This window comes from Eumetopias jubatus, unplaced genomic scaffold, assembly GCF_037043125.1.
Source record: "Eumetopias jubatus isolate StellerSeaLion01/CBP00866 unplaced genomic scaffold, mEumJub1_p1.0 scaffold_1, whole genome shotgun sequence".
Lineage (NCBI taxonomy): Eukaryota > Metazoa > Chordata > Mammalia > Carnivora > Otariidae > Eumetopias > Eumetopias jubatus.
In genome coordinates, this window is record NW_028274807.1 from 203,379,065 (window position 1) to 203,392,284 (window position 13,220).

Genomic DNA, 13,220 nt, shown 5'->3' on the forward strand with positions numbered 1-13,220 from the left:
AAGGAAATGGATAAACAAATCATGATACATCCATATAATAAAATACTATAGAGGAAAAAAAAAGTTTAAGTTATTGATGCATGCAACAACACAGGCGAATCCTAAATGTATTTTTTACTAAGAGAGAGAAGGCAGATCCAAAAGGCTACATATTGTATGATTTCATTTATATGGCACTCTGGAAAAGGTAGAACTATAGGGATGGAAAATATATTAGGGTACCCTGGATGTGAGGGGTTGGGGGAAGGGGGAGTGGCTGACTACAAGGGGGACAAACAGGGGAAACTTTTAAGGTGAAGGAACTGTCCTCTTCAGTGCTGGGGTGGTAAGTACATGACCCTCTGCATCTGTCCAAACACTATATAACCGTACATCACAAAGGGTGAACTTTAAGGTATGCAAACTAAAAAAAACAAGCAAAACACATCAACCAGGGTGTCAGCGGTCCCAGGATGGAATGCAGGTAAGTACATTACAAGTGCGTGACATAAGTGCACTCAAGTGGGTGGGCAGCAAAAGCGCGGACCTAAGTAACTTTAGAAAAGGAGGTTTTGACTGGAAATTGTAAGGCTATAAAATAAAAAGAACTGTACATCAATACTGTCCTCAGTAAATTTCTCACAGGGATACATGATAACACTTCTGAAAGTTGTATATGGGGGTTGGACAAATAAGTGAAGGGATGACAGAAGGTGGGAGCCAGGGTTCTCACCGCCAGCAAGGGAAGTTACAGATAAACAAGAAAGAAAGGTTAGAATGAACCCATGTGGATTCTAAACCCTTGGATTAGAGTCAGATACATAGGCATGAACTTGTGTTTAGCTTAACGCGTGTACAAACAGATATATACAGAAACAATTACAGACACGCCTATATACATGACTTCGTATATATACATTTATTACCTAGCTGTCTGCTGAGAAGACCTAGAAGCAATGACACTCCAGTAGCAAGAAACACACCTAGTGCCCACATCTTGGTTTCTAAAAACCATTCTCCAATAAAAGGAACCAGGGCTCCTTGGCTGAGTCTAGGTCTAGGACAGGGAAAATACAGATGAACCAGGAGCAGCCTGGAGCATCATAAAATAAGGAAGTGCTCAAGCAAAAGACTGTGACATGTCAAAGGGACACAGAAACCAACCTCAAATAGCTCCCAATGGCCAAGCTAGGACAATATGAGCAATAAGATAAAAATAATATAGGGGCGCCTGGGTGGCTCAGTCGTTAAGCATCTGCCTTTGGCTCAGGTCATGATCCCAGGGTCCTGGGATCAAGCCCCGCATCAGGCTCCCCACTCGGCAGGAAGCCTGCTTCTCCCTCTCCCACTCCCCCTGCTTGTGTTCCCTCTCTTGCTGTGTCTCTGTCAAATAAATAAATAAAATCTTTAAAAAAAAAAAAAAGATAAAAATAATATAGGGGCGCCTGGGTGGCTCAGTTGGTTGAGCGACTGCCTTCGGCTCAGGTCATGATCCCAGGGTCCTGGGATCGAGCCCCGCATCGGGCTCCCTGCTCGGCGGGGAGCCTGCTTCTCCCTCCCCTGCTCCCCCTGCTTGTGTTCCCTCTCTCTCTGTCTCTCTCTCTGTCAATTAAATAAATAAAATTTAAAAAATAATAATAATAATATAATGGGGGATGGGTTAGCCTGGTGATGGGTATTAAAGAGGGCACAGTCTGCGTGCAGCACTGGGTGTTATGCACAAACAATGAATCATGGAACACTACATCAAGAACTAATGATGTAATGTATGGTGATTAACATAACAATAAAAAATTTAAAAAAATAAAATAAAATAAATAATATAATGGATTATAACTCCAAGGAGAATAAATGGGGGAGAAGAGACAAATCTTCCTCACAGAATTCCAAATAATATAAGTAGATGTTCTCCTCTCCAGGAGGTGGGAGTTTAATCCCCTCCACCTTGATTATCCCGGTGGGGCCAATCCAATCACATGAATCTTTAAAATTAGGGAACTGTCCCAGCCATAGTCAGACGGAGATGTGACTGAGGAAGAAGAGTCAGAGGGTTGCATGTTGTTGGCTTCAAAGACAGAGAAAGGGGGTGTAGCCATGCAATTTGAGTGGCTCTAAAAGCTGGAAAAGGCAAGGAAATGGAATTCTCCCCTAAAGCTTCCAGAAAGGAACACAGCCCTGCCAACACTTTTATTGTAGCTCAGTGAGACTCGTGTCAGACTTTGGATTTACAGAACTGAAAAATAATAAACTCATATTGTTTCAAGCCACTGAGTTTGGGGTAATTGATTACAGCAGCTACAGGAAGAAGCACTTACTAATTGTACCCTTGTATAGGGACAGTCAGGAACTTACTATGCAAAGATGGTACCATTATAACCGCTCATGCAAGATTCCACAATGCCCTTGGCCACAGCTGAGAACACGGACTCCTACAAATGTAAGCACCAAGCATTTTAACATTTCATAGAAACGAAAACATTTTTCCTAAACCAGATTCTAAAACAGAATAAAAATAACATGCTTAGATTTTTCAACCCCTGCGATAACATGAACATTGCAATCACTATAGAAAAAAAGCTAGGGGCGCCTGGGCGGCTCAGTTGGTTAAGCGACTGCCTTCAGCTCAGGTCATGATCCCAGAGTCCTAGGATAGAGTCCCGCATCGGGCTCCCGGCTCGGCAGGGAGCCTGCTTCTCCCTCTGACCCTCTCCCCTCTCATGCTGTCTCTCTCTCTCTCTCGCTCTCTAATAAATAAATAAATAAAACCTTTTTAAAAAAAAAAAAAGAAAAAAGCTAAAACATTTAAGATGGGATAAAACATTAGACAGTTATGTCCATTAATCTCGTATACAATTATAGATTTAAAGCTTACATCTACAATTTATACAGAATTTTGTTCAGCATGTTGCATGCAAATAGTATACTGGCATTAGCATCAAATATGTGGCCCTATATGTTCTTCAGTGCTTTTCTTACCAGCTTATAGTAAAGAATCAATACCTGATTTTCATTTTCATATTTACATGTAAGTAGATGCAATCTTATCAACAGTGCAAGAATTCCTAAACCTACTGTCTAATACCATAGCCATGAGCCACATGTGGCTACTGAGCACCTGAAATATGGCTAGTCCAACTTGAGATGTATTGTTATGTATAAAATAAACACCAGGTTTGGAAGACTGAGCATGAATAAAAAGAATGGAAAATATCTCATTAATAATTTGCTTTATATTGACTACACATGGAAATGATATTTTGGATATATTGGGTTAAATAAAATATAGGATTAAAATTAAGTCTACCTGTTTTTTTTTCCTTTTTTTTCAACATGGCTACTAGAAAATTTTAAATTATATATGTGACTAACTTTATATTTCCATTGACCAGCCATGTCCTAGATGAAAAGATCTAAATGTCTCACCAAAAACATCCATGTGTGTAAGGGAATAATCAAGATCTGTGATATCCAGTAGCCATTAGTCATATGTAGGTATTTAAATTCAAATTAATTAAAATTAAATAAAACATAAAGTCAGGTCCTTAGATGCACTAGCCACATTTCAAGTGCTCCATAGCCACATGCAGTTAGTGTATCTGAGAAACTAAATTTTAGATTTTATTTAATCTTAATAAATTCAAACTTAAATAGCCACATGTGGCTAGAGGCTACTGTAATGGACAGCACAGATAATAGAATAGTTCCCTCATTACAGAAAGTTCTAATGGATAGTGCTGACTAGATCTGAACTAAATTGTCCTTAATTAGAAAAGCAGTTACTGATATCATAGCAATCATAAACCTGCTACTCTCTACTATGGACTGAATGTTTCCAGTGTCCTCCCCAACATTCTTATGTTGAAACCCTAATCCCCAGTGTGATGGTATTTGGAGATGGGGCTTTTGGAAGATAATTAGAGGTCATGAAGGTAGAGCCCTTGTGATGGGAGTAGTGCCCTTCTAAAAGACAGGAGAGAATTTGCTTTCTCTCTTTCTCCACAATGAGAAGGTAGCTGTCTACAAGCCAGGAAGCAGGTCCTTACCAGACACTGGATCTTCCGGCCTGGATCTTAGAATTCCCAACCTCCAGAACAGTGAGAAATAAATGTTTGCTGTTTAAGCCACTCAGTTTGTGATATTTTTGTTATAGCAGTCACAATTAAGATCCTCTCCTTAAACTAGGAAGTTCAACTGTACTTATCAATCATCCAAGTGGCTCTGAAAAATACACCTCCACTAATCTCCATCATTGGATGGTGAGCGAAAGTAAAGCAGGCTTGTCATTCTGGTACAAAGTGTGATGAAGGAAGAAAAATAATAAAATTAAATCTAAAATATTTTAAAATATATTAAATCTAAAATATTTACATAATGTTTGAGTGTCCTTATCTGAAATCTGTCAAACTAAAGAGACCAAAAATGAAATCCTCACAAATAACAGAATCTTATCCAAATGGAAAGTTAAGTTTCCAAAACTATCATTACCTGAGTGGTGTGCATGTCTGCGACATGATCAAATGTGAAGGTCTTGGGCTCAGGGTTGGAGTGAAGCCGGAGAGTGGTAGAGGAGAGCACAGATAAGCATAAGTTTTGCTCTCCATCAGCTGATCCAGAACCTTCTGTAGGTGGACGAATTCGCACAAAAACTTTGATGGCATCACCTTCATTACTAAAGACAAGAAATGTACCAGCCTAAGTTTACTGGAGAAAACTAAAAAAGGATGAGTCTCATATTGCCTCTAATGTTTCCATACTGAGTTTCCCCAACAAAGCCCCAAATCTACCCACTTACATTTACCTCTTCTCAAAGAGTCTCACATGACTTTACTGATTTACTTCACGATACTCATCTTCATAAGCTTTTATCTGAAATCAACTCAAAGAGAGTTGATTCCATGGAGCTCCAAGCATGTCTGCTTGTCTGATTTCCCTCTTAGTAGCAGTAATAAGTCACCCCAAAGAAGAATGATGTTACTGATTCCATTTTTTAGCCTAAAAGGTGAGAGGATGGGGGGAGGGTTGGGGAGTAAGTGTGATGTTTCCAGATTTCCAGGTAGCTGAGGACCAAGCTTAATTCTAAAATAAGTACCCCTTACTACGTTAAATGGTTGTTTTAGGAATACCACATCCCTAATTCTTTTGGTCTCATCAACGAGATTTTTTTCCTTACCTTGGTTGGTTAGACTGACAATTTGTCACATTGCGTAACTCAGCTAGAAAAAAAGACAAGAAATTATTACAGGCATTTAAAATTGTACTATAAAAATCTCATTCTTATCTAGCCTGGTCTTCTGTTGCTGACACTCCTCAGTCTCCTCAGCTCTCTGACCTCCTGACAGCAGGACTTCCAGGGCCCAGGCTTGATCTTCCTTCTATTCTATCTGCATCTACTCTGTTGGTGATGACACCCAATCTCATGGTTTTAGATGCTAAGTATATGTTGATGAGTCCCAAATTTAAACCTCGCTGGACCACTCACTCTCCTAAGCACCAGACTCTCACATCTAACTGCCTGTTTGACATACCCAGTGGGATGCCCAGTGGGCAATGTCTCAAATTTAACGTGTCCAAAACTGAAATCCTGATTACCCAACCCCCACCCCAAACATGCTTCTCCATCTCAAGTAAGGACAACTCTATCTTTCTTTCTTTTCTTTTTTTAAGATTTATTTATTTATTTCAGAGAGAGCAAGAGAGAAAGAGAGAGACCATGCAAGGGGGAGGGACCGAGGGAGAGGGAGAGAAAGTCTTAAACGGACTCCTCGCTAAGCACGGAGCCCGATTCAGGGCTCGATCTGAGGACCCTGAGATCATGACCTGAGCGGAAACCAAGAGTTAGACACCCAACTGACTGTGACACCCAGGGGCCCTGACAACTCCATCTTTCTAGTTGCTCAGGCCAAAAACCTTGGAGCCATCCCTGACCCCTCTCTTTCTCATACTTCATATCCAACCTGTTAGCCAATCTTTGGCTCTACCTTCAAAATACATCCAGAATCCTACAACTTCTGGTCAAATCCACTGCTATGGAATCAAGCCAGCAACATCCCTCAATTGAACTATTACAACAGTCTCCCTGCTTCTCTTTCTCACTCCCTCATCCCCAGGATCCCACCTATTCTCAACCCAGAAGGTAGAATGATTCTGTCGAAAAAGAACCCGGAGACCAGCTTCTAGCATGACCACATGAGGAACTCCAGTGACCCACTGCCCTGTAAAACTGGTGAAATAAAAAACAGAAAACAAAACAAAAACAACACTTAAAGTCTCTAGAAACAGCCATAAAGGCAAACAGCCAAATGAAAAAACATCTAGTCAAGATCTATGAAAATTCCACAGTAAAGGCGAGAGTCTATGGCAGTTGAGCCAAGGTCCCTCCCTTCCAGCTCAGCAAGCTGGCGACTCTACTCCAGCCTGCACAGCCAGGAACACAGGCGTCCTCCTCCGCTCCCCTCAGCTTCCATTGGGAGGGCTTTCTTCCCAGGAGCAGGTTATCATTCTCATCCTGCCTCCAGCCAGCTGCCTGTTGTTGAAGCCAAATCCTAAATAAATATGGCTGAGAGGTGGGGGTTCCCTTCTCCCACCCAGCCTCCACTCGTGGAATGAGGCTGTACCTTGGATATAGGGTACTTAGAACACTGGGACCCTGATCACCCCGGTCTGGCTCACAAGGCAGTGGTTCTCCACTAGGAGAAGTCAAGGGGACCCCAGCTGCTACACACACGCACACACACACACACGCGCGCGCGCGCTCTCGCTCTCTCTCTCTCTCTCTCTCCCTCTCCCCTCCCCAACAATACTCAGCAACTAGAGCAGAGGTGTCGCTCAGAAGGAAGGCTGTCACTGTCCCCACCCCCAGCTCCCGAGTCTAGGCTCAGAGATTTTGCCTCAGGGGAGAAACAGACCATAAAGCAGATTGCTCCAAAGGAGCTGACCTCATTTACAACAGAGCATGGAGAAGTTCAAGCCTAATCACACACTCAAGAACAGTGAAGGTTGTGGTGAGAGGCCTTTAGGAGGTACAAACTAAACCGCAGACCTATTAATTACAGGAGAGAACTGGGGCATCAGACAGCTGGGAGCAGCTTTACTGGGGTCAAAACAAGTATCAAACACAGACCTCAGAAACTTTTCCTTCAAGTGGGCAAGAATCAGGGGTGCCTGGGTGGCTCAGTTGGTTAAGTGTCTGACTCTTGGTTTTGGCTCAGGTCATGATCTCAGAGTTGTGAGATCAAGCCCTAGCTGAGCGTGGAGCCTGCTTAAGATTCTCTCTTTTCCTCTCCTTCTTCCTCAACCCCCTTCATAAAAGAGGGGTGGGGAAGAATCTAATTAGATTAATTTGTAGGGCAATGTTCAGGCATTGTTCAAAACAGGGCAATCAGCTGGTATTCCTAAAGTTTAAGAACTAAGTGTGGTCAGGGAAAGAGAGAAAGAGATCCTCACCAAAACCACTGTCATCAGGGTAACTAAGGCAACCCAAAACTGGACTTCTCTGAGGAGCAAGAGGCTTAACATTGTGAAAGGGAAAGAGATGTGACTAAAATGATCCAGTCAGTAATTAAACAAACAAGCAAATAACAACTCCCAGAGGGTAGAGACCAGTATCCAAAGCTGCTATAATTTATTATCTAAGATGTCAAGTATCCAACAAAAAAATGCAAGGCATTCAAAGATGCCATGAAGCAGGGAAAAAAAGAAAGCTGGCAACAGAAATTGCCTATGATAGCATCCAGATGTTGGGAGACTTCAAATATAACCATTATAAACATGTTCACAGAACTGAAGGAAATGATAATTAAAGCATTAAATAAAGGTATAATGACAATGTCCCACCAAATAGAGAACAGAGATAGACATTATTTTGAAAAATTGAAACTCTGCAGTTCAAGAAGTACAATAACTAAAATAAAAATTCACTAGAAGGACTCAACAGTGTATGTAAACTGGCAGAAGAAAAAATAAGCAAGCTCAAAGACAGATCAACAGAGACCATACAAGCCAAAGAACAGACAGAAAAAAAGATGAAGGAAAGTGAAGCAAGCCTCAGAAAAATGTGGGATACCATCAAACACACCAATATGCATGTGATGGGGAGCACCAGAAGAAGATAAAAGACAAACAGCAGAAAAAATTTCAAAGATATAATTGCCAAAAACTTTCCAAATTCACTGAAAAATAATGTACACTCCAGGAAGTTCAATGAATTCCACAGAGGATAAACATAGAAATCCACAAAGAGACACATCATGGTAAAAATGGTGAAGATCAAAGAGAAGGAAAACATTTTTTTTAATTAAAGATTTTATCTATTTGAGAGTGAGCACGAGTGGGGGAGGGGCAGAGGGAGAGGGAGAAGCAGACTCCCTGCTGAGCAGGAAGCCAACGAGGGGCTCGATTCCAGGACTCTGCGATCATGACCTGAGCCAATGGCAGACACTTAACCGACTGAGCCACCCCGGTGCCCCAAGAGAAGGAGAAAATCATGAAAGCAGCAAGAGAAAAACAACTTGTTATTTACAAGAGAACCCAATTACATCAACAGCTGACTTCTCAGCATAAACAATGGAGGCCAGAGGAATAAGAGAGAATTTGCTGCTTGCCCACCCACCTTTCAAGAAGGTGGTAAAGGAAGTCCTTCTGGTTCAAAGTAGGTGACCCCAGTTGGTAATCTGAATCCATATGAGAAATCAAAGAGCACCAGGGAGAGGTGATTATGTAATTATAAAAGATAGTAGAAATGCTTATGTTTTCCTTTCTTCTCTTAATTTTTAAAGCTTTAGAATGTACATAATGTATTGTTTCTTTAAAATGTACATAACGGGGGATGGCTGGCTGCCTCAGTCGATACAGCACGTGACTCATGATCTCAGAGTTTTGAGTTTGAGCCCCAGATTGGTTACAGAGATTACTTAAAAAATAAAATCTTAAAAAAAGCAAATAAAATAAAATGTACATAATGTATTGTTGGGTCTACAATATATAGGAATGTAATATACATACAAGGTGGTAAGGAGCAAAGCTGTACTGGCCTGAGGAAGTGACTAAAGTTGGTAAAGTAATATAGCAGTGTATTTTTGGGTTTATAACATTATTAAATGTAATATGTTTAACAATATATCAAAAAAAGGGGATGAGAAGGAATAGAACTACATAGGAGTAATGTTTATATCACTGGAATTAAACCAGTATAAATCTGAAGCTGATTCTGATAAGATGAGCATGTTAAACCCTAGAGCAACCACTAATAAAAAAAAAAAAAAATCCAAAAAAGAAAGCAGAAAAGGAGGAACAGGGGAACACAAAAGATGAGAGACACATAGAAAACAAAAAGTAAAATGGCACATGTAAATCCAACTATACCAATAACATGTGAATGGATTAAATAACTCAATTAAAAGGCAGAGACTGACAGACTACCTGAGAAAACATGCTCCAACTATACAGTACCTACAGGAAACACACTTTAGATTCAAAGATAAAAATACACTGGAAGTAAACGATGAAAAAAAGATATCTTACTCAAACAGCAACCACAAGAAGGCTGGAGTAGCTACACTGGTCTTAGACAATACAGATTTTTAAAAACGACCAAAAAACATTGATAAAGAGATAAATGAGATAAAGAGGGACATTTTATAATGATACAAAGGTCAATCCTTCAGGATGATAATACAGATATAAAAATATATTCACCTAATTCCAGGTCACCAAAATACACGAAGCGAAAACAGAAAAGTAGGGAGAAACAGACAATTCAACAATAACAGCTGGAGACTTTACTATGCCACTTTGAGTAACGAAGAGATTGTAGTTGTTACTTAGGACTGGTGGGAGATAGAGAGGTGGGAAGGAGGAGGGCTGAAGGTATGACATTTCTTTTGAGGTGATGAAAATGTTCTAATGGACAATGCTGATAGTTGCACATATCTGTGAATATACTAAAAACCATTTCACACTTTATATAGGTGAATTGTACGGTATCTGACTTACATCTCAATCAAGCTGTTAAAAAAATGTCAGATATCAGTACTAAATGCAATGAGAGATCTGGTTCTAGAGAAGAACAACTATAAAATAGATTATTGGGACACTGGATAAAAGTAAAATATGGACCGTGGATTAGATAACAGTATTATATCAATATAAAATTTCTTTTTTTTTTTAAAGATTTTATTTATTTATTTGACAGAGAGAGACACAGTGAGAGAGGGAACACAAGCAGGGGGAGTGGGAGAGGGAGAAGCAGGCTTCCCGCTGAGCAGGGAGCCCGATGCGGGGCTCGATCCCAGGACCCTGGGACCATGACCTGAGCCGAAGGCAGACACTTAACGACTGAGCCACCCAGGCGCCCCTCAATATAAAATTTCTTGACTTTGATCACTGCAATGTGATTAACCAACAGAATACACCTATTCATAGAAATTACTCACTGAAGTATTTCGTGGTAAAGGTACCCATTTTACTCTCAAATGGCTCATAAAAAATACTATGTATACACACACACAATCGGGAGGATAAGGGAAGAGGGAGAGAGAATGATAAAGCAGATGTGGCAAAATGGAGAGTGGTTAATATGGGTAAAGGGTATTATGCAAGAATTCTTTGTACTACTCTCACAATTTTTCTATCACTTTAAATTATAGCAAAATTAAAAGCTATTAAAATAAGGATATGTGTGTATCATAGCAAGTCACTTCTCTCTTCAAAACTCTGCAGTGGTTGTCCATCTCAATCAGAGTAAAAGGTAAAGTTCTTACAACACCCTACAGGAAACTACAGGATCTAGTGCCCCTGCCTCCCCCTGTGACCACCTCCACAACTCCTTGGAGTGTGGAGTAATTTCCTATTACACTCCTTGTTCCACTACAACCAAACTAGATTCCCTGTTATTTCTAGAACAAGTCACACTTCGGGACCTTTACGCATGCTATACCTTCTGCCTAGAACACTTCTTCGGGCATTCACTTAAGTATTGTCTTCTCAATAAGGCATTCCATGACGTCACATTATGGGAAACACCAGCTTATCTCCCCACCCACCCACCTGTCTATCACTCTAACTCCTTTCCTTGGCCTTTCCCTCAAAAGACTTACTGCCATCATAATATATATTAATTTACTCTCTTTCTCTTCCAAATTAACTGTAAAGCATTGTCTAGAGCAGTGCCTGACAGTGAACACTCAGTAAATATCTTTGAATGAACTAAGACATCAGTAAAAAAAAAAAAAACTTGATTTCTATTCTTTCTATTGTTTATTTCTATTCTTCATTTCATAGCACAGAAACTCAAAGTAAATTTTCACCACAGAACAACTGTTCTGGAAACTACCCTTTCCATACCCTCAAGCAAATGAACGTCTGTGAAGTGGAAAATAGACCAGACTACCCAGTTCCCCACCTGCCCTTCACAGTTTCTACAAGAGTTGGCAGCAAAGAAACAGTCCCTCTGTACCTTTATCAAAAAGAAAAAAAAAAAAAATGAGAATGCCATAATACGAAAGGAAGGCTTTCACGTTAGGAAAGCTGAAGTCTGATCCTTATGAAGAACGGGGGAAAGAGGAAAACGAAGACTAGAATAGGTGATGTGAGCAGGAGTCACATACCCGGACAGCAGAAAAGGTAAGCAAAAGATACAAAGGCATAGGTCAGGCAAGTATTCAGACAGTTTGGGAGGTTGTAGGGGGAGGCAGTTCAAAACAGGCAGCCGCACCTCAGAAATCTAAAGGCAGTGTACCATGCTATGGGGCGCCTGGGTGGCTCGGTCGGTTAAGCGTCTGCTTTTGGCTCAGGTGGTCTCAGGTCCTGGATGGAGCCCTGAGTCAGGCTCCCTGCTCAGCGGGGAGTCTGCTTCTCCTTCTGCCTCTGCCCCTTCCCCCAGCTCGTGTTCGCTCTCTCTCTCTCTCTCAGAAATAAACGAAAAGATCCTTAGAAGTTAAAAAAAAAAATAAAGGCAGTGTACCACACTAAAAGCAGGCAACCTTTAATTCTATACAAATGATGAATAAGTCATCTCTTTATCACTACTATGGTATGAATGTTTTTGTCTCCCCAGAATTCATATGGTGAAATCCAAACCCCCAGGGTGGGGGCCCCTGGTAAGTGATTAGGTATTGAAGTCAGGGCCCTCGTGATTGACACTGGTGTCCTTATAAAAGACACCCTAGGCAGCTCTTCCCTTCCACCATGTGAGTTTGTAGCAAAAAGAGAGCCTCAGTGAGGAAGTGGGCCCTCACCAGACACCAAATATGCAGACACCATGATATTAGACTTTCCAGATTCCAGAACTGTGAGAAATAAATGTCCACTGTTTAAAAGTCACCAGTTTGTTATTTTTGTCAGAGCAGCCCAGACTAAGACAACTATCATCTACAACAACCATGAATCCTCAAGATGACAGCAGAAGACACATTTTTACATCAGTTTTTTTTTTAACCACTTAAAATTGAAAGGTTCAAGCCACCATACATGTTAACGTTAGTAATACAATCAGGATTTGAGGTGCTAGGCAGGAGCATAGTGGGGAAAAAAATGACCCTACCCTAAATTGTAGTTTTGGCCCTTCCTCATGCCAACAGACTGATTTTAAACTTGTTTCTTTTTGTGCTTCCTCAGATACAGATTTTTTCTTTTTTCTGTCCTGGAATAAAACTGAATTTATTACAGTAAGGCTTTCCTTACTAGGACAGTCTAGAACTAAAGGACTAATTTACTTCAGACCAACCCTCCTGCCTGAAAGCAACTAGAAAAGCAGAAAAAGTATAAAAAACATCTACTTGGAGGCACTGGAGACCTGCCAAGGCGGTGAGCAAATACGGAGCCAAAACCCAAGAGAGGACGGAAGTCCAGAGGTGTGAGCACAGCATCTGAGGCTGCTCTTTCCTAGGAGGAGATTACTGATTCTGCAAGCTGCAGCTAAGAGGCTGAGATTTTGAGCAGAGTTTTGAATAGACTCACAGATTAGAGGAGCAAAATTTGGGGTTCAGTGCCCTATTGAATGTCCACGCTTTCAAATGGGAGGCTGAAAGGCCACTCCCTATGTGTAAAGATGGAACCAGAAATAGGCCCAGACAGAGACTGGATTTACTGTCATCTTACGTAACCAGGAAACTGGGAAAAAACACGCAACAAGTTTCAGACACTGGACAAGAGACAGCACAGTAAAGTGACCCTGAGAGCAGGAAACAAAGGCAGTGAGCCCTTTAATTGCCCCAGCTCAACTGCCTAGAGTTTCAAGTCTGAAG

At 40.9% G+C, this 13,220-nt stretch overlaps 1 protein-coding gene across 2 annotated transcripts in view; it reads right to left on the reverse strand.

Moving 5' to 3' along the window:
• The window catches only part of KIF15 (kinesin family member 15), a 70,294-nt gene that overhangs the window by 53,895 nt on the left and 3,179 nt on the right, over window positions 1–13,220 (reverse strand). For both annotated transcript variants that reach the window (XM_028087223.2, XM_028087222.2), the window contains exons 2-4: window positions 5,150–5,192; window positions 4,465–4,648; window positions 2,332–2,408 (exon numbers count right to left, since the gene is read on the reverse strand). In XM_028087223.2, the coding sequence (XP_027943024.1) occupies window positions 2,332–2,408; window positions 4,465–4,648; window positions 5,150–5,192 (304 nt within the window). The remainder of the gene's footprint in view (window positions 1–2,331; window positions 2,409–4,464; window positions 4,649–5,149; window positions 5,193–13,220) is intronic.